General features: G+C 42.0%; 1 protein-coding gene across 7 annotated transcripts in view; it reads left to right on the forward strand.

Annotated features, from left to right (window-relative positions):
• The first annotated feature begins 2,712 nt into the window (after positions 1 to 2,712).
• The window catches only part of dpy19l3 (dpy-19 like C-mannosyltransferase 3), a 30,188-nt gene continuing 13,117 nt past the window's right edge, over positions 2,713 to 19,783 (forward strand). The window contains exons 1-8 of one of the 7 annotated variants that reach the window (XM_023995294.2): positions 2,713 to 2,821; positions 3,981 to 4,101; positions 11,255 to 11,382; positions 15,501 to 15,591; positions 17,715 to 17,836; positions 17,945 to 18,090; positions 18,402 to 18,525; positions 18,748 to 18,882. In XM_023995294.2, coding sequence (XP_023851062.1) covers positions 3,990 to 4,101; positions 11,255 to 11,382; positions 15,501 to 15,591; positions 17,715 to 17,836; positions 17,945 to 18,090; positions 18,402 to 18,525; positions 18,748 to 18,882 — 858 coding nt within the window. In that variant the 5' untranslated portion in view covers positions 2,713 to 2,821; positions 3,981 to 3,989. The other 6 variants (XM_023995293.2, XM_023995296.1, XM_023995295.2 and 3 more) reach the window with 6 other exon arrangements.

Raw genomic sequence — 19,783 nt, forward strand, 5'->3', positions numbered from 1 at the left:
CTTTACAGTTTAGGTCCCAAATTGCCAAGCTCTAAAACCCCTCTTTTGTGTTCAAGTAAGTAAAAAGAAGAAATCACAGAGAATGTTCTATCCCATGGCTTAAGCATTCCAATAGGGTCTTCTGGGAAAGATGAAGGTTTAACTTTTATAGGCCAAGGCCTTTCACTCGCAGTCTTACTTCTTGAACTTCCCAGAGATGGCATGAGTGAGTTGGGGAATTGAGAGAAGATGGAGCAAGGGAGAGAGTGCGCAACCTACTTTTCCTTTGTGCTTATCAAGAAAGAAACCAAGACAAACAAGCACCTTCCATGAAAAAAAGGATAGCCATTAAACATTTACGCCTTTCTTCCCCCATAATCCTGTGCTCCTACAAGCGGCAAGCCAATTTATTTTCTTAAATCTCTTTGATAATCTTCAGCCCTTTCATGTCAGCAGCTGCACTTTCTATTTTTTCCATCTGGATGCCCAGAGATTTCTCTCTTGTCCTCTACAATGTCTGATATCTCAAAGAATTTATATGGGGTCTCCATACAATGTAATGATTCAATTTGGACTTGTTTACTCCCCATCTTGGAGTGACATAACTTGATCTTTAAAAATGTATATGTCACAATAAATTACGGAGTGGTCATTATTTCAGATCGATGTAGTGAATATTGGGTAATGTAAGTATGAGATGTATTCTAATGGGGACTTTCAGATTAAAATAACAACCAGGTCAAAGAATAGGCTATGCGCTGTCCTGGGGTTTATGCATAATTCATTTCCACCAATGGGGATGTATTCATTTTAAGGATAATAAAGATGACATGCAATTGAATTAACTATTTTCATAAGGAACTGGTACAGTATTTAATAATAACTACCCAACAATATACAATAAACTAAATATATCAATATCAAACCGAAAAACTTGCCCTTTGCAACCAACAAATCAATGTATAAAAAATGTGTGACAAAGTGTGTGTGTGTACGTGTGTATGTTCTCTGCATAATTCTGACATTTAAAGCACCTAAAATAAAAACACATGCTCTCCCTGTAAAAATAAATAATTCAATAATATAATATTAGGGATTCATTGCACTATTCATAAATAATTAGTATCAGCATATGCCTCACAACCATAAGCATACATTTATTTGCTACTATTATCATCACCTGTTATCTGTACAATATTTACACATACCATACAAGTCTAAATGTTTGGACACACCTACTCATTCTAGGGTTTTTCTTTATTTTTACTATTTTCTACATTGTAGAATAATAGTGAAGACATCAAAACTATGAAATAACACATACGGAATCATGTAGAAACCAAAAAAGTGTTAAACATATCAACATTTGAGATTCTTCAAAGTAGCCACCCTTTGCCTTGATGACAGCTTTGCACACTCTATGCATTCACTCAACCAGTTTCATGAAGTAGTCACCTGGAATGCATTTCAATAAACAGGTGTGCCTTGTTAAAAGTTAATTTATGGAATTTCTTTCCTTCTTAATGCGTTTGAGCCAATCAGTTGTGTTGTGACAAGGTAGGGTTGGTATACAGAAGATAGCCCTATTTGGTAAAAGACCAAGTCAATTTTATGGCAAGAACAGCTCAAATAAGCAAAGGGAAACGACAGTCCATCATTACTTTAAGGCATGAAGGTCAGTCAATACAGAACATTTCAAGAATTTTGAGTGTGTAGTTGTAAAAACCATGTGCTATGATGAAACTGGCTCTCATGAGGAATCAAGCCTTCATGGTTGAATTGCTGCAAAGAAACAACTACTAGAGGTTTCACCAATAATAAGAAGAGACTTGCTTGGACCAAGAAACATGAGCAATGGACATTAGACCGGTGGAAATCTGTCCTTTGGTCTGATGAGTCCAAATGTGAGATTTTTGGTTCCAACCGCCGTGCCTTTGTGAGATGCAGAGTAGGTGAACAGATGATCTCCACATGTGTGGTTCCCACCGTGAAGCATGGAGGAGGGGGTGTGGGGATGCTTAGCTGGTGACACTGTCTGTGATTTATTTAGAATTCAAGGCACACTTAACCAAAATGGCTACCAGAGGATTCTGCAGCGATACGCTATCCCATCTGATTTGCACTTAGTGTGACTATCAATTGTTTTTCAACAGGACAATGACCCAACACACCTCCYGGCTGTGTAAGGGCTATTTGACCAAGAAGGAGAGTGGAGTACTGCATCAGATGACCTGGCCTCCACAATCACCCGACCTCAACCCAATCGAGATTGTTTGGGATGAGTTGGAACGCCGAGTGAAGGAAAAGCAGCCAACAAGTCCTCAGCATATGTGGGAACTCCTTCAAGACTGTTGAAAAAGCATTCCAGTTGAAACTGGTTGAGAGAATACCAAGCTTGTGCAAAGCTGTCATCAAGGCAAAGGGTGGCTACTTTGAAGAATTTCAAATATAAAATATATTTTGATTTGTTTAGTGGTGGTGGTACTTAGGCTACATTCTGGATGTAAGATGTATACAAACTGTTTACAACTGTGTGAGTTGCTGTCTTTTTTAATTGATGTTGACATTCAGGTTAATAATGTGCTATTGTGTGTTCTGTGTATCGATTTTTGTAGGACTAGAATTATACATATTTATTTATTCATTTATACATAAAAAAGTAGCAGTTTTTCGTCTCTGCATATTAACCAAATATTTTTCCCCCCTTTGTTTCAAGTTTCTCTCGTTGTTTCAAGCCTGTATTCGACTAAACTATAGACTCTACGCATGTATCGAGTGTCCGTGGGAGGGAGAGAGTAGAAACCTTTGGACATCCGATAAGGGATTGCAAGCACTGTCGAGGGTGAGGCTTAAATGTATGAACAAGTGTAATCAAATCCTTTTTGTTGCTATCAAAAGCGAAATTCATTATCGAGCGAGCATGAAACCGATGCTGATGCTGTCCATTCGAAGAGACCGAGATTAGCGAGTGATGGGATCTGATATTTCATTACATTCTAGCAGCGGCGTGAGTAGGAAATGCCGCTGCAACCCAGGCCTGTGTGAATGAATGAAAACAGCGAATGAATGAAAAGCATGAGACAATTGTGTAGTTTGTTTTGCGGATTTTCATGGGTTACCACAATTTTTTTTGTGTTTAGTTGTTTTTCTTTTTGCAAAATTGTAACGGTAGCATAGGACGATGGAGACGCGACACACTTTCGATAGATGACATCGGGGGACACGTTGAATTTGCAGTCCGACCCATGGGGTAACGGTGTAAACATTGTTTGCTGTTCAAATTAAGTCAATAGTACCTATACAATGACACATGATAAATATGAGAGATGCTTTGCATTATACATTATGATTCCAAATCCATAGCCTATATAGGATGGGATATCATTGGACAATAGCCTACTGAAGGAGGCAATGAGCCACATTCAGTCTCGCAGCATCACACTGATGTTGTTTTAACTGGTCTTTTTTTWAAAATTGTGTTTGAATGGATGGTTCCCTCTTAGCATGTTAGGCATTTAAATGTACGTTCTGCTCTCTCTCTCTCTGTGTGGTGTAAATTTACATTCACTTACTATGTACCTATGTTTGTCCTCTTGTTGTGTGCCTTTCTTTGTTTGCTGAAATCCATACTTTTTAATAAAATGTTAATCAAATACAACTGAGTTGAGTGTCAATTCGCAGGTGTGCCGAGTTGCTATCTTAGAGCAACAGCAATGAGGAAACCGTCTGATTGTATTTGATTAACGTTTTATTAAGAAGTATGGATTTCAGCAAACAAAGGCATTCAACAACAGGATAAACATAGGTACACGGTAAGGGTTTAAGAATTAAACATGTTTATGTATCAGCGCATAGCAATTAGAGAATCGAAGGAGTCAGAGATATATATATATTTTTTTAATCTAGTCTGGTCTCAACTCCGTGGAGGAGTTCAGGTACTTGGTTGTGTGTGTACGTCCCTATCTTGTGTGAAAGACTAATAGCTGCCCCTCCTTTTTCAGTGAGCCACCATGACTGCCCTTAGGCAGAGGAAGGGCAGCAAAGGAAGTAAGGAGCCTGGTCCAGAAGTCCTGAACCAGAGGTTCAACCCTTCAGCAGAGCCTTTAGAGAGGTCTTCAGATGGTTAGTGTCATGCTCAGTGTTTACATTTTGCTGATGGAGCCATCCAACTTGTACCTTAATGCGTGTCTCCACCCATTTGAATGTTGTCAAGGAGGGTGGTCACGTGTGTTGCGAAGCAGAGGTTCACTGGTCTGAGACCAGTATGGGGCAGTCGGACAGTGGAGGAAGCTAAGCTGTTAGCAGCACAACGATCCCAGTTACATATACACATCATATAGAAATGAGGACATGACACATTGCTTTTGTTTCTTATAACCCATACATAACTTTATTGCTGAAATACTATCTTGCCATTTGTTCTCATCATTTCTCTATGTTGAATGCATGCTTCATAGCTTACATTGTAACAGTCACTGGTATAATTTAACTCCATCTAACTTTAATTTAACCGTGATTATCAACAAACAGTAAAAGTTCTAATATAATGTCTTGTTTACCGCCGTGTCGCTGTAGTTACGAGCACCATGTCTGCACAGCATGGATGCCGGCCGTGTTCTGGTAAAGGTCAAAGCGGAATTCCAAAACTGAAGTATGGTTCCAGAGAGGCGTTGGGAAATGCTAACCCTCTATTCACCGCGGGGGAACTCTTTTCCCTTGACGTGTTAAAATAGCAATAGCAAAGTACCTTTCATTCATTGATTTTAATGCTAAAATAACTATTTAAAATCTGATCAATATGTTTTAAACTTTAGCTCATGACGATGTGTATTTAAAATGAATGTTTTGCGAACCTCCCTTCAGGTAGAGAATGGCAATGGCTACTCCCCATATATTCTCTCTGTCCCTTGTCAGTTAAGCTATGTACGTTCTGTTCCTGCACCTTAGATCTGCTGGGGTTTTTTAAAAGTTGAGACTTAATTTATCCGGTTTGTCTATTTTAAAGCACTTTGGTTTATTTTCTCTAGTCATCATTTGTATTTAGCAAATTTGAAAAATAAAACCCTTACATTGTTTCCTCCTTGGTCACCCCTAACATGGTGGCAGTGGTGGGACGACCAGTAGAAGGCACTGAGTAGAGGTAGTTTAGCTTAGATACATTTTTTCTCTTTTTGTTTTGGACAAAACAAGAGAACTAAACCATGGGACCGAAAAGGGACAAACCAGGACCGGCACCACCTCTCCATGTGGAAGGTGTGGCCAAAGACGGAGGTGAATGAAGAGAGCCCATACCAGACAATCCAGGTGGGACCTCATTGGAGGAGTTGACCCTCCTGTTCAGGTGTGCGACATCAGGCTGGATCGGGAGGCCGATCGACAGGCGCAAAGGTGGAAAGCAATGCAGCACCAATTCAGGCTTCTGCAGCTGGAGGAATAGAGCAGGATGACCCCTGTCCCTGACCAGGCACTGGGTGGCTCTTCTGAGGTCGATGGCAGGGACACTGACCTAGGAGCTGCAGGCTCCCTCCCTGGTGGCCCTCTGGGCCCTGATGACCTTAAACCCGATCAGACTGACCAGTATCCTTCCCCATCTCACCCAAGTCCACGTACAGGTCCGTATCGGGTCCAAGAGTCCAGGTTAAAGCAGTTAAATGACAATGATGACATTATCTAACCACTTTCGAGAGATTTACAATACTATGTCGGTGGACAAAAGCAGACAGGGCAATCAGATTGATCACATTGCTTACTGGTAAGGCTAGGAGTGCTTATGTTCACATGGACATTACTGAGTCACTAGTCAATGCTAAAGTTAAAGAAGGCTGTCCTAGCATAGTACAGTATCAACCCAGAGACCTACGGACAGCTTTTCCGCTCCCTGGAGGTAGAGCCAGAGGAGACGTCCAAGGAGCTCTATGTCCTTTTGAAGGACTTTAATGGGAAGTGGGTGCCGCCCGCTAACAAGACTGATGCAAGTAGGAAAGACTATTATCCTTGAACAGCACCTCCGCATGCTGGAGCTGTATGCGTGGACCAGGGAGCATGACACGGCAACCACTGCTGAATCTGCAGCCCATGCTAACACCTTTGTGGTCGCCCGATGCCGAGACCAACCCTGGAGTTATGCCAAGTGGCAAGCAGCCAAAGAACTTCCAGAACCTAAAGACTACTCCAGCCATAGGCAAGCCTATCACTCCTGGGGATAGTCATTTTATTCAAGGCCCTATCTCTAGGCCCCCAGGCAGAGCTCCCATGTGTTACCAGTATGGTCAGGAAGGTTTTTTGTACATAATGTTTCTGCAACCGTATATTACGGCAAAAAAGAGCTTCTGGATATCAGCACAGCGATCACTCACCTCAGATTAGACAAAGATTTTTTTCTACAACAAGACATTCTCCAAACACCCCACAGGGCCAACATCCCCGTTATTTGCAAGAGGAAGCGACGCAGGTAAAGAGGACAAAGAGCCGGATGCCTGGTCAGGACCCAGAGAAGGCGACCGGGAAAGCTGCCGTTACCGTCAATACTACTTGCCAACTTACAATCATTGGACAATACATTAGACGAGGTACGATCACGAATATCCTGCCAACGGGACATCAAAAACTGTAATATTCTATGTTTCACGGAATCGTGGCTGAATGACGACATGGATATTCAGCTAGCAGGATATATGCTGCACCGGCAAGATAGAACAGCACACTCCGGTAAGACGAGGGGGGGCGGTCTGTGCATATTTGTAAACAACCGCTGGTGCACAAAATCTAAGGAAGTCTCTAGATTTTGCTCGCCTGAAGTAGAGTATATTGTGATAAATTGGTCCCGCACCATATTTTAACATACACAAGGCTGCGGGGCCAGATGGATTACCAGGACGTGTGCTCCGGGCATGTGATGACCAACTGGCAGGTGTCTTCATGGACATTTTCAACCTACTACCAAAGGCTCATACATTTATTGTCTTGCCCATTCACCCTCTGAATGACACACATACAGTGGCAAGAAAAAGTATGTGAACCCTTTTAGATTTACCTGGATTTCTGCATAAATTGATCATAAAATATTATCTGATCTTCATCTAAGTCACAACAATAGACAAACAGTCTGCTTAAACTAATAACACACAAACAATGTATGATTTTTAATGTCTTTATTGAACACCGTGTAAACATTCACAGTGCAGGTTGGGAAAAGTATGTGAACCCTTGGATTTAATAACAAGTTGACCCTCCTTTTGGCAGCAATAACCTCAACCAAACATTTTCTCTAGATGCGTATCAGACCTGCAGTCAGGAGGAATTTTGGACCATTCCTATTAACAAAACTGTTTCAGTTCCAACATATTCTTGGGATGTCTGGTGTGAACTGCTCTCTTGAGCATCTCAATTGGGTTGAGGTCAGGACCGACTGGGCCACTCTAGAAGGCGTATTTTCTTCTGTTCCGGGCAGATGGCAGACAGCGTGTATGGCATTGTGTGGGCGAGCGGTTTGCTGATGTCAAAGTTGTGAACAGAGTGCCCCATGGTGGGGCAATGGTATGGGCAGGCTTAAGCTAGAGACAATGAACACAATTGCATTTTATCGATGGCAATTTGAATGCACAGAGATCGTGATGTGATCCTGACGGCCATTGTCATGCCATTCATCCAACGCCATCACCTCATGTTTCAGCAAGATAATGCACTGCCCCATGTCACAAGGATCTGTACACAATTCCTGGAAGCTGAAAATGTCCCAGTTCTTCCATGGCCTGCATGGAAGACATGTCACCCATTGAGCATGTTTGGGATGCTCTGGATCGACGTGTACGACAGCGTGTTATAGTGCCCGCCGATATCCAGCAACTTTGCACAGCCATTGAAGAGGAGTGGGACAAGGCCACAATCAACAGCCTGATCAACTCAACAAAAAAAAAAGGAGATGTGCCGTGCTGAATGAGACAAATGGTGGTCACACCAGATACTGACTGGTTTTCTGATCCCTGCCCCTACCTTTTATTTTTTAAATGCATCTGTGACCATCAGATGCAGATCTGTATTCCCCGTCATGTGAAATCCATAGATTAGAACCTAGAGAATGTATTTCAATTGACTGATTTCCTTATATGAACTGTAATTCAGTAAAATCTTTGAAATTGTTACATGTTGTTCATGTTGTTGTTATATTTTTGTTCAGTGTATTTAGGTAATAACATTGCTAATAACTATTGTTATTCTTAGATTTTATTTTCCCTTGACATGGTCAAATATCTCAAACATAGATTGGTTACTTTTGGCACACACAAACTAGAGACCATGAGTGACTTGGTCAGAATGGCACCGGTTGGCCTTATACCTGGTGCTGTTTATATGCAGTCTCACTTAAACCCTCATATCTGCCACCCTGTTTGACCTATAGACTTTAAACTTAGTATGTAGGTGTCTTTCCTCATGATGCACACATTTGCCTTAAGGTGCGTTGGGATAGATTTTGGGGAAAACCTTTAAAAACTCATGAACCGTAAGTCCAAATAACACCAATAAATACATGTAAATCCACTTCACAATGGCCTATTAACTTGAAACGTGTAAAGGTCATCAAAGACTACCGCGATGAACCATGTTAAGTTTGGCATTGATATCTTAAAAAATAAGGAAACTATTAAGAATGAACCTTTTTTGACTATAACACTAATGCTTAAAAAAAAAAAAAAATCAAACGTATTCTCATGGACTAAAAGTAATATTCATTCCAAATGTGGTCTTTGGACTCATCACAATAGTCCCTAAAGAGTTTGAGAAAATGACGTGTTCCGCTATACCAGTAGATGCATATTAGCTAAAAATACTTATTCACATGAACCATAGGACCAAATTGTGGTGCCATACAACTTCAATTAATAGTGCAGGCATTTATTTGCTTAAATCACTGAACAGAAGTGTTATTGCAGACAGGCTTCTATTTCCTCAATGCACACAGCTTTTGCTAATTTGTTTAGTTAATTGTTGAATTCCAGAATTCACTTCCAGCATTTTAATCAAATTCTTCATTTCCTGCACTAAGGTGTTATCATTTACACACTGTGACGTTTCTTTTGTGTTAGTAAGCCTCTATTTAAAAATATATATTTTCCTTGACAGAATAATTATTGTTCTCTGTGCGTTTTCGGCAGATCTTACTTTCACCACTTAAGTTGTAAAACTGAATGCCTTCAACTGAAATGTATCTTCTGCATTTAACCCAACCCCTCTGAATCAGAGAGGTGCGGGGGGCTGCCTTAATCGACATCCACGGGGAACAGTGGGTTAACTGCCTTTCTCAGGGGCAGAACGACAGATTTTTTTATTTGTCCGCTCAGGAATTCGATCCAGCAACCTTTCGGTTACTGGCCCAACGCTCTAACCACTAGGCTACCTGCCGCCCCATTTTCTGTACTCCCGAAAGTGTTAACTGTTTTTGTGTTTTTGACATGCCGTTTGGATGTCACTGAGCCCCTGCCACCTTTCAGCAGCTCATCAATCAGGTACTATCCGGTCTGTCAGATTTTGCTTCTGCCTACATCAATGATGTTGTCATCCACAGCTCCACCTGGGAAATGAATCTGAAGGTGGTCTTTCAGCACATCCAAATATGCCTTTGCCAAGACTGAGACTGAGTACCTTGGGTATGTGATCGGGAATGGCATCATCAAGCCCCAGGTGAAGAAAGTCCAGGCCATTGAGATATGTCCTCTCCCCCAGACCAAGACCTCTGAGTTCTGGTTGTTCCATGGAATGTCAGGTTGGTACCGCAGATTTGTCCCTACCTTTTCTGCCAGAACTGCCATTCTTACAGATCTGACAAAGAAAACCTGTCTAAACAAGGTCCAGTGGAAAAAAGAGGCGGAGACAGCCTTCAAGGATGTCAATGAAGCTCTGAGTAAGCAACTTGGGCTGTACAGTCCTGATTTTGACAATACTTTTACCGTGCAAACCGATGCCTCTGAGTGTGGTGCAGGAGCTGATATTCAGGGTGAGCCGGGAGACTGCCATCCTATTGCCTACATCAGTTGTTCTCGAGAGAGGCTCTGTTTTCGACAGTGGAGAAGAAGTGCCTGGTAGTCAAGTTGGCTCTGGATTCGTTTAGTTTCCATCTCCTTGGAGTTCTCATTGGAGACGGACCACCAGGCTCTGCAGTGGATGGACAGGATGAAGGACTCGAATGCTCTCATCACCCACTGGTACCTTTCCGTGCAGCCCTACAGGTCCACAATCAGCCAAGTCGCTGGCAAGGACAATGCCACGGCTGATTTCCTTCCCCCGGTGGCCCGACAGCTGGAGGGGGAGTGTGTGAAGGCCACACCGAGGACAGCGCAGTAAAAACTCCTGCCGAACAAATATCCTTTATAATTTATGCACGTTAGCACTCACTTTACACTATACACATGTTGATACACATAATATAGAAATGAGGACGTGACACATTGCTTTTGTTTCTTATATACCATACGTAACTTCATTGCAGAGATGCAGAAATACGATCTTGCCATTTGTTATCATTGTTTCTCTGTTGAATGCATGCTTCATGGTTTACATTGTCACTGGTGTAATTTCACTCCATCTAACTTTTATCACTTAACCATTATCATTATCAACAAACAGTAAAGGTTCTATATAATGTCATGTTTACCTCCGTGCGTGTCTCTGCGGTTACCGGCTCCATGTCTGCGCATCATGGATGCCGGTTGTGTTCTGTTAAAGGAGGTCCGAGCTGAATTTTGATACTCAAGTATATTTCTGGAGAGGCGTTGGGAAATGTCAACCCCCTGTTCACTGCGGGGGAACTCTTTTCCCTTGACGTGTTTAAATAGCAAAGTACCTTTTCATTCACTGATTTTGTGTACTGCTAATGCTAAAATAACTTTATGTATTTAAAATTTGATCAGTACATTCACACTTCATATCATGTATCATGTGTATTTAAAATGAATGTTTGCAAACCTGCCTTCAGGTAGAGAATGGCACTGGCCACTCCCTATATATACTCTCTGTCAAACACCTTCTTGTCAGTTGATATATGCACACTCTCTTCCTGCACTTTTTTTTTTAAGTTGAGACATTTTTCATTTCAATTAATTTATAATTTGTCTCTATTTTAAAGCACTTTGGTTTCTATGCACCCTATCACCCTGTTAGGCAGGGTGTCACATTGGTCAACGTAACATGCATACAGACGAGAACCTTGTTTAGACAAAGTTGTATAGGCTATCAATGGAGACATTTAATATTGTTTTGTGTTATGTTATTCTCTCTTCAGGCGTATGGACATGGAGGACAGTGCTATGGGTTGCCATAGGTTGGATTGTGGGAATTAGTCTTGGCATGCTGTGCTGCATCTATGTGGCTACGCTGCACGAAAATGACCTGTGGTTTTCCAACATTAAGGTGAGAATCCCCGAAGATTACCCCGAAGATGGCCTCTCTGTATGACCGTTGTTACTTGACTGTCCTGCACCCCACCCCTCGTCAAGTTCACGTTGGAAATCAGATAGTCAAGTTGTTAGCAATAACGAATTTGGTTTAGAAAGGAAGAGATCTTGATGAAGTGTAACTTATATGATAAATCATGAGTTATGATCTATGTCCTTCGTTGGATTTCCTAATGTCGTAAGCACCTCATGCTGAAACAGACAGATGGATTCTCCACGTCTTTCAAATCAGATCGACTTTTCACACCTTACATAACCAAAGTCATGAAATTCAAGCCAACGGTTGTTACCAAATCCACCCTGAGCCAGTAAAAGAACCTTCCAGAACAGTATAAAAGAACATATGATTCTGTCCAAAGCTAGTATGTCATGTTCAGTCTGACGTGAAGTGCCTTTCCTGTGGTCTGGGACGTCATTAGATGGACCACATTTTGAGCTTATTGTCAGGCCTCCCTCCTCAATAATTCTCGGGCGTTGATTTTGTCATGAGCCGTGGTATTCAACAGGTTTTCCATCACGTTGCTCTCTTCTCCCGGTGCTGTGTTTTCTCTGAGAGTCCAGGTGTATACCTCCCACACAAATGCACAGCCCGACTCAGCTCACACACGCATCCAAGCTGTGAATAATTTGCCAGTGTGTCATGGAAATCTAAGCGCACACCTAATTGAGCTAACCTGCGTGGGATTCACACATTTGATTCTATTCGGTTTCTTGTCTTTGTGTTGTTTTCCAGTTCTCTGCCTCTGTCTATCTGTGAAGGTAGAGAAGGTAGACAGATGTTCTCATTTATAATAAATGCGGGTAACTTTACAGAGCTGGCAGCAGCGACTCCCCTGTATTCAAACTCCATGTGTTTATTTAACACAGTGTTCAGGAGGATGACATCACTGCACATTGTGAGCCTAGCAGTTTCCCAGAAAAGTGTGTGTGTGTGTGTGTGTGTGTGTAAAGCCTGATGCCTGTTAATGCTATTCTAGTTGTGGCTTTCTATTAAATCCACACTGGAAAAAGCAACAACACTGAACAGCCTAGACGACAGTGGTATCCTATGACTACCGGGACTACCTTATATGATTCATGCTTTGTTCTGACGTCGGGTAGAGATCACCATGACCGGGATAAACAATGCGATAAAGACATGATCCACTTTTTTCCTCTCCTTATGTTTCATCAGCTTTCCTCAGGAAGCCTCTTGACTGAATCAGGGTTTAGTGGGGACTAAAACATGCTGGTGATTCATTTTCATTTCTTGGTGCCAGTGGAGTCAGTGGTGATTGTTGCAGTTAATCTATTGTGACTTCAGAGGGCTGCATGGGAGAATGCCGGCCATGTCTGCTTTGTTTGGTAGTCTGCTCGTTTTGAAAGAGACCGAGTCTAATGATTCCATATGGTTTTTAAGCACAGTCCACATGTTGGGTCAGTTTTGGCTCAGCGTTGACTGAATGTTACGGTAGTGTTTCTGAAATGCAGGCGTGTCACTTAGTTATTTCCTATGGGACATCGCTGTTCACAGAGAGGCAGCTGCGTCCAGGCCTACTAAATTCATCACGTGTGAAGTCATGTCGGTGACAGTTATAGCACCTACCGGAGCTTATTTCAGTCCACTTCTCTCTCACTCCGCTTTTGGAAATATTTAAGCGGTCTGAAAAAACATCTTAACATTTTCCAAATGGTGTTCCAGGCTTTTTGTCTATGGCTATTTCCTTTCTCTCTCTTTTTTTATAGATGTGCCGAGAGGTCACAAGTTGTGGGTTGATTCGCCTTCCCTATCCGGCAATATCAGTTTTCTTCTAGATCACGGACCGAGCTGGTCCCTCTGACGTGTTTGCTGCAGATTGTTTTGCTTTTAAGGGCTTTTTAATGACCTTGTAAAACTAATCTGATTGCTTTCTTTTATTTTTTTTAAATCAACTGGTTATTAGACAGATTGGGCAGTTAAAAAGAGTGACTGGGAAAAAAGAAACAGAGTGAGTGGCCTGTTTTCCTCAGACTGTTTGCTGGACCGTGAGAGGAGTGAGCTTGGGAGTAAACCTTGGTCACATGGAGAGGTTCTTATCGTGACTCCACCTGGGTACGTTCTCATCAGTGGGTGACTGCTGAATGTTAGAGACAAGACGTGCATGAGAAACCCTGCATCCAGACATGGAAATACGCAAGAGAGGACTGAGCAAGCTGGCGAGTTACTGGGGCATCTCTCGGGATGATGTGTCTGCTGAAAGTTGTGGTGAAGCAAGAGGGGGTTTAAGGGTCAGTGAAAGAGAAGACTCTGGGAGAGATTCCCAGAATTGGTACCGTCTGAGCATTCCACCTCTGTGGCCTTGGCAGACTGTTGTCATAGCAGCAGGGTTGGTATTGGCTGTGCTGACTGGGCTGGCTCATGCCTGGTGTGTTTACTCCATACATGAGAACCTGCTGTGGTTTTCTCACCTCAAGGTAAGCTGTGCTCTGCTGATGTCATCAACCCTGACAGGGAGCCCGGTACACCCCTTTTGTATAATGGGATGATGTTGCCTTTTCAGAAAAGTACTTGCAATACAGGTTAACATTCTTTAAAATATTAAACTGTTGAAGAAATGGTCATTGGCAAGATAATCTTTGTTAACCCAGAACTAAAATATTGTGAAATGTGGTTAGACGCTCGATTTGGTCAGATACTCGACTGCGGTACCATTTATTTAAGTGATAATGCCAGAAAAGCCGGTGCTTGGGAGATATATTGGCAGGGGGGTTGTTAGGCCCGAGACGAAGTCGAAGGCTGGCAAACGGTGCCAATATATCCCCCCAAACACCGGCTCTGAGGGCATTATCACTTTTATACAACGGGTTACCAACATATTCAAATAATCATTTTACATATTTTCATTAAAATGTTATTTTGATGAATTTATTCATACTATTTCATCCTTCCACAAGATATAGTCCCGACACAAATCTAGGGTTGCTACTCAAGCCTGCTGGTTGTTTGTTCTATCGGTTCGGTTGCCATACTGGCTGGCAACGTTCTTATCCTTTTCTTGCTAGCTAGCAAACTACGGCAAATTTACAGTCAAGTCAAACAGTGTAGCCATAGTAACAGCAGAGTAGCTGCATTTTCGTTTGTTTAAGCTGTTTTCTAGTGACATTTATTTGGATACATCATATAACATGGAGCTAATGATGCTTGATTTCAGCTGGCAAAGAAAATGTGCTCTCTCTTCAGGACACTGTTATTTAGAGGAGCTAGCAAACAACACAGCTAACACAATCACTCTATTGATAGTTCTTTGTATATATCCACAATCATGATGCTGATTCATGATTTCGACTGTCTGGAAAAAAGAAAAAAAAAGAAGTTCCCTGCCTGTCTTTTTAAATGTATTTTATTTAACCTTTATTTAACTAGGCTGTCTCATGTCTGTCATCCTGACTCCCAGTATTTTCGTTACTATGTGGCCACTGGAGATTGTTTCAATGTTGCAAATGTTGGAGGGGCTGTATTGTGGTTACGTTTTCAGTTTTTCTTTTTTGAATTCTATAAGGTTCTTTTATATTCTTCCCGTGTGCGTCCATTAGCAGGCCTCATACTATCTGTCATTTCCCACAGGACGTCAGTAATGTAGCGTATCCAGCACGATGTCTCAGGGGAGGACGTTATATTTCACTTTCTCATTCTTAACCAAACATTTTTACTGCACCTGTCTATTGTAGTCAAAATGTTTATGGCCCAGATGGTATTAACGGCTGTACATGCATTGAACATTTTTCTGTAACGTTTTGCCATATACAGTGCATTCGGAAAGTATTCAGACCCCTTGACTTTAAATGTGATATTTCAGTTTTTTATTTTCTATACATTTTTAAAAATCTTTAAAATATGTTTTGATTTTTTTTATTATTTTTTGTTTGGGGGGGGGGGGGGGGGGTGTTTAATCAATTTTAGAATAAGGCTGTAACATAACAAAATGTGGGAAAAGTCCAGGGGCCTAAATACTTTCCAAATGTACTGTACCTGTTTTTCAAATGAGGAACTCATCTTTTGTTTTCTATATTGTTTCATGTTTTGTTAATGTATTTCCATCTCAACTTATATTTCAGGAAGTTGAGCGTGAAATCTCCTTTCGTACAGAATGTGGCCTGTACTACTCGTACTATAAACAGATGTTGAGAGCTCCCTCCATACAGCAAGGTATGGTACGATGACCGTTACTCCCTGCACGCCACAGTAGATATAGGCTAGCCCCCCCCTACTCCCACATTCCCCTTAGGATATTCTACTGGTCATCTCAGGGGAAAGAACACAAAGGCCACTGAGAATCATAACCTTTTATGGTCACAAGTGCTCTTTCAGAACTCAATGCCCTGGAAATGAGCCCATTCACTTTTTGAACATTTCGCTCTGAAACTGGACAATCATCTTTTCGCCCTCATGAAATTAATTCTCCCTGTTTTAATTATGCAGCATTTGCTGAAATAAAGGTCCTTAAATAGTGAGACAGAGGGCATTGGCATACCCCTTAATCCACATGTCTGTCTGGTCGGGTCCCTTCATCATTATGTAATGGGAGAGGTATTTGACCAATGGCTTGTTGTGTAACCATGGTAACAAAGCTAGTTAAAATGGAGACAATGAAATGGCAAATGGCATTGTAAGTGACCTTAGTCATACTTTAATCTTTTAACAGGACCTCTCAGGATGGGGTGCTGTTGTATTTATGCATGGATATAGCTCAGTCATTTTTGCCTGGCTCTAATCAAAAGGCATACTCAAAGTTGTGATGACATTGCCAGGGCTGGAGTGAAACCTCAGATCTTTATTGCTATTTTCGAGGTACTGTTTGCTGAAACCAAACATAATTCAATAACGCTCTTGCCCAGCAGACTGGAAACATGATCACACTTTGTTTACATGACTCCATCTGCCCAAGTTAGAGTGATCTTATCCCGGCATTATGACTCAGCAGAGTTTATGTAAGATCCCAAATGTGACATTAGTATCTCAGACCCTATAACTCTGGAGAAGTTAGAGCCTATTTATTTTTGAATGAGTTGCTGTATTAGACTACATACTGAAAGTGGACCAGTCACAGAAAGTTTAAAGTTACTGTCCAGTGAAAATCTCACTTTTAAAAAGTTAGACCGTCCCAAAAAATGCTTGCTATTTCCTCGTAAAGGATGATGACATCCTCCTGAGGAGGATGAGCTGGCCAATCAGTAGTCTACTTACATTCATATTTTGAATGACCGGTTTATACCCACACCATAGAGTAGTGAGGAGGAGCTCCGCTGGCCGTTCGTGTCCCAAGTAATTTAGCCATTCATTGTAGCCATTGGCACTCTGTAGAGTTGCGATTTTTCTCTATTTTCTTGTGTCAATTATCTTGTGACATTCCTGGATTACTTATTATACTAAGAAAGTCAAATTTAATCAACAAATACGATAGTCATTTTAGAAAAGGTTAAGGGTACAAGACTGTATACATATATGGCTGTGTTGGCAAAATCACTACATATCCCATTGAGCCAAGCAGGGAGAGGCTGCCCGTTGTCACGGTTGCAAGACCAGTCAGAAACGTCCAGCTAACCCTACGCCAAAATTTTACTTGGATCCGTGCTAAGTAGCAATGATATCCTTCGCCGCCATTGTTTTACAACACAACAGGTAGCTCAAACCAGTCATGACTATTCAACAAAACAATAAATCAGTTTCAAATTTCTTTCCAGCGAATTTCTTAGTTACGTGATTGTACGTTTTGAAGTTGAGGGTGCAGTATTTGGCAATGAGGACAAAAACTAGTAGCGTACTTCAGCTAGTTTAGCCAGGGAAAACCGGGGAAAACGAGCCCGGGACAGGATATACTGTTGCAGGGCACAGATTGTAGTTTTTATGCCCTGATATCAGGAGCTGGCGGCCAAAAGTTTGAACAATTCAGAGACTGAAACGAATACATCAGATGACAAATATTTAAGGAGAGCGAATCGATATACAATCCCGAAATCAGCTGTCACTGTCAATAGTGAAACAAAGCTTCAAATTATGTTTGATTGAAGCTGAATCCAGAAATGAATGGTGAAGTCACTTCCGGACACGGTAGACTCCTCCTCCTCACCACTTTGTTATGTTGTTAGTGTACACCTATACCATTCCAACACAGAAAAGCTGCCTTTTAACATACTTAATTACCATTTTTGGGGGGAAGGAGAACTATTTCACTTCTATTGTAAGTAATTATAGGTCATCATTCATAGAAATCTGGAAACATGGGACAGTTACTTTAAGAAAGAACCTCATTTCTGTCTGTATGTGATCAGGTCTTTCAGAGCTCATCAATGATAATGCCACTGAATCCAAGAGAACCATCAACCTCCTGCGACGCATGAACATCTATCAGGAGGTGTTCCTAGGTGTTCTCTATAGGATTCTACCCATACAGGTAATACAGAGAGCACACATCTACTAACATGGCATTTCAAATAATAATGGAGATGATTGATGAGATGATTGGTCATTATCTCATGGTGTGTGTGTGTGTTTGTTTCAGGCCTACCTGGAGCCAGTGTATTTCTATATCTACACAGTGTTTTCCCTCCAAGCGGTGTATGTCATAGCCCTATTCATCACCAGCTGGCTGCTCAGTGGTTCCTGGCTAGCAGGGGCTCTCACTGGAGTCTGGTACATCCTCAACAGGTATACATCTCACCATGCACACCCAACTAATGATTCATTGTAAGGCTAAACGTATTGGCCTGGTCCCAGATCTGTTGGTGCTTTTGCCTACTTCATTGTCAACCTAAACATGACACAAGTCCATAAGGACTTGGCAAGAGAGCAGAAGCAGACTGGCATACAGTTTATACAATTATAACTACTGGACAAACTTGATGACCTACTGCAAGCTGTCACAAGTCCAATCCTAAAATGCCCCCTTCGACCTGAGATCTGAATGGACATTTAAATGGTGGTGGTCTGAGTGTTCCATATGTGTGATTGTGTTCCAGAGTGGACACAACGCGGGTGGAGTTCACCATCTCTCTCAGGGAGAACTGGTCCCTGCCCTTCTTCGCTCTCCAGATAGCTGCCATCACTTGCTACCTGAGGCCTCACCTCAAACCCATCCAGCAGGTAGACACTCACCTAGCAGAGGACACCATCTCCTCTGTTCTCCACACATACACACACACACACACACACACACAATTAGACCAGAATAGGAGAATGAAGAGAAAATCTGTGGAAATAGACAATGAATCACTATCAAACTAAGTATCTTATAAGTTGTTTTGAGGTCTAGTGGCTGGTTATAATGGGATCTGTGTTGTCCGTCTACTCCTTTCCTGTGAGCAGAAGGTGGTGTTGTGGCTGATGTTCCTGGCCACGTTGTGTTTCTGCCTCACCTGGCAGTTTAATCAGTTCATCCTGCTGGTTCAGGCTCTCATCATCTTCACCCTGGATTGTCTGGACCTCATCTCCACAGAACAGGTCTGTGACATCATTCCTCTCTCATCATGCACATCACCATCACAGCATTCAGACATATATATATGTATATATATATATATATATATATGTTGTGTTATTTTGTTATTTTGATTCAATCCGTCACAGATTAAGGACCTTTGCATGATGAGAGACCACGTTCCCTGTGGATGGCAGCTAAAGCAATCACAATTGAGGGTTAGAGTTGAGCCGGGATGTGCACATGAAGCTAGGTTCATGGTTTTGGTTCAAATACAATTTTACATGCCAAATAAAACAGGTGTAGACTTTTCTGTGAAATGCTTACTTGTGAGCCCTTTCCCAACAATGCAGAGTTAAAAAGTTTTTAAAAACATAGTATGTACAAGGAGTTCTGGTACCGAGTCAATGTGCAGGGGTACGAGGTAATTGAGGTAATATGTACATGTGGATTGGGGTAAAAGTGACTAGGCAATCAGGATAGCTAAAAAACTGAGTAACAGCAGTGTGTGTACGTGTGTTGGAGTGTGAGTGTAACGTGTGAGTAGAGTCCATTGAGTGTGCATAGAGCCAGTGCAAGAGATTCAGTGCCCCCAAAAAATGGTGACAATGGAAATAGTCAGGGTGGCCATTTGATGAACTGTTCAGCAGTCTCATGGCTTGGGGGTAGCAGCTGTTCAGGAGCTTTTTGGTCCCAGACTTGGTGCTCCGGTACCGCTTGCCGTGCGGTAGCAGAGAGAACAGTCTATGACTTGGGTGGCTGGAGACTTCGACAACTCTTAGGGCCTTCCTCTGACACCGCCTGGTACAGATGTCCTGGATGGCTGGGAGCTCGGCCCCAGTGATGTACAGGGCTGTACGCGCTACCCTCTGTAGCACCGTACGGTCTGATTCCAAGCAGTTGCCATACCAAGCGGTGATGCAG

The sequence above is a fragment of the Salvelinus sp. IW2-2015 genome, linkage group LG10 (genome assembly GCF_002910315.2).
Source record: "Salvelinus sp. IW2-2015 linkage group LG10, ASM291031v2, whole genome shotgun sequence".
Taxonomy (NCBI): domain Eukaryota; kingdom Metazoa; phylum Chordata; class Actinopteri; order Salmoniformes; family Salmonidae; genus Salvelinus; species Salvelinus sp. IW2-2015.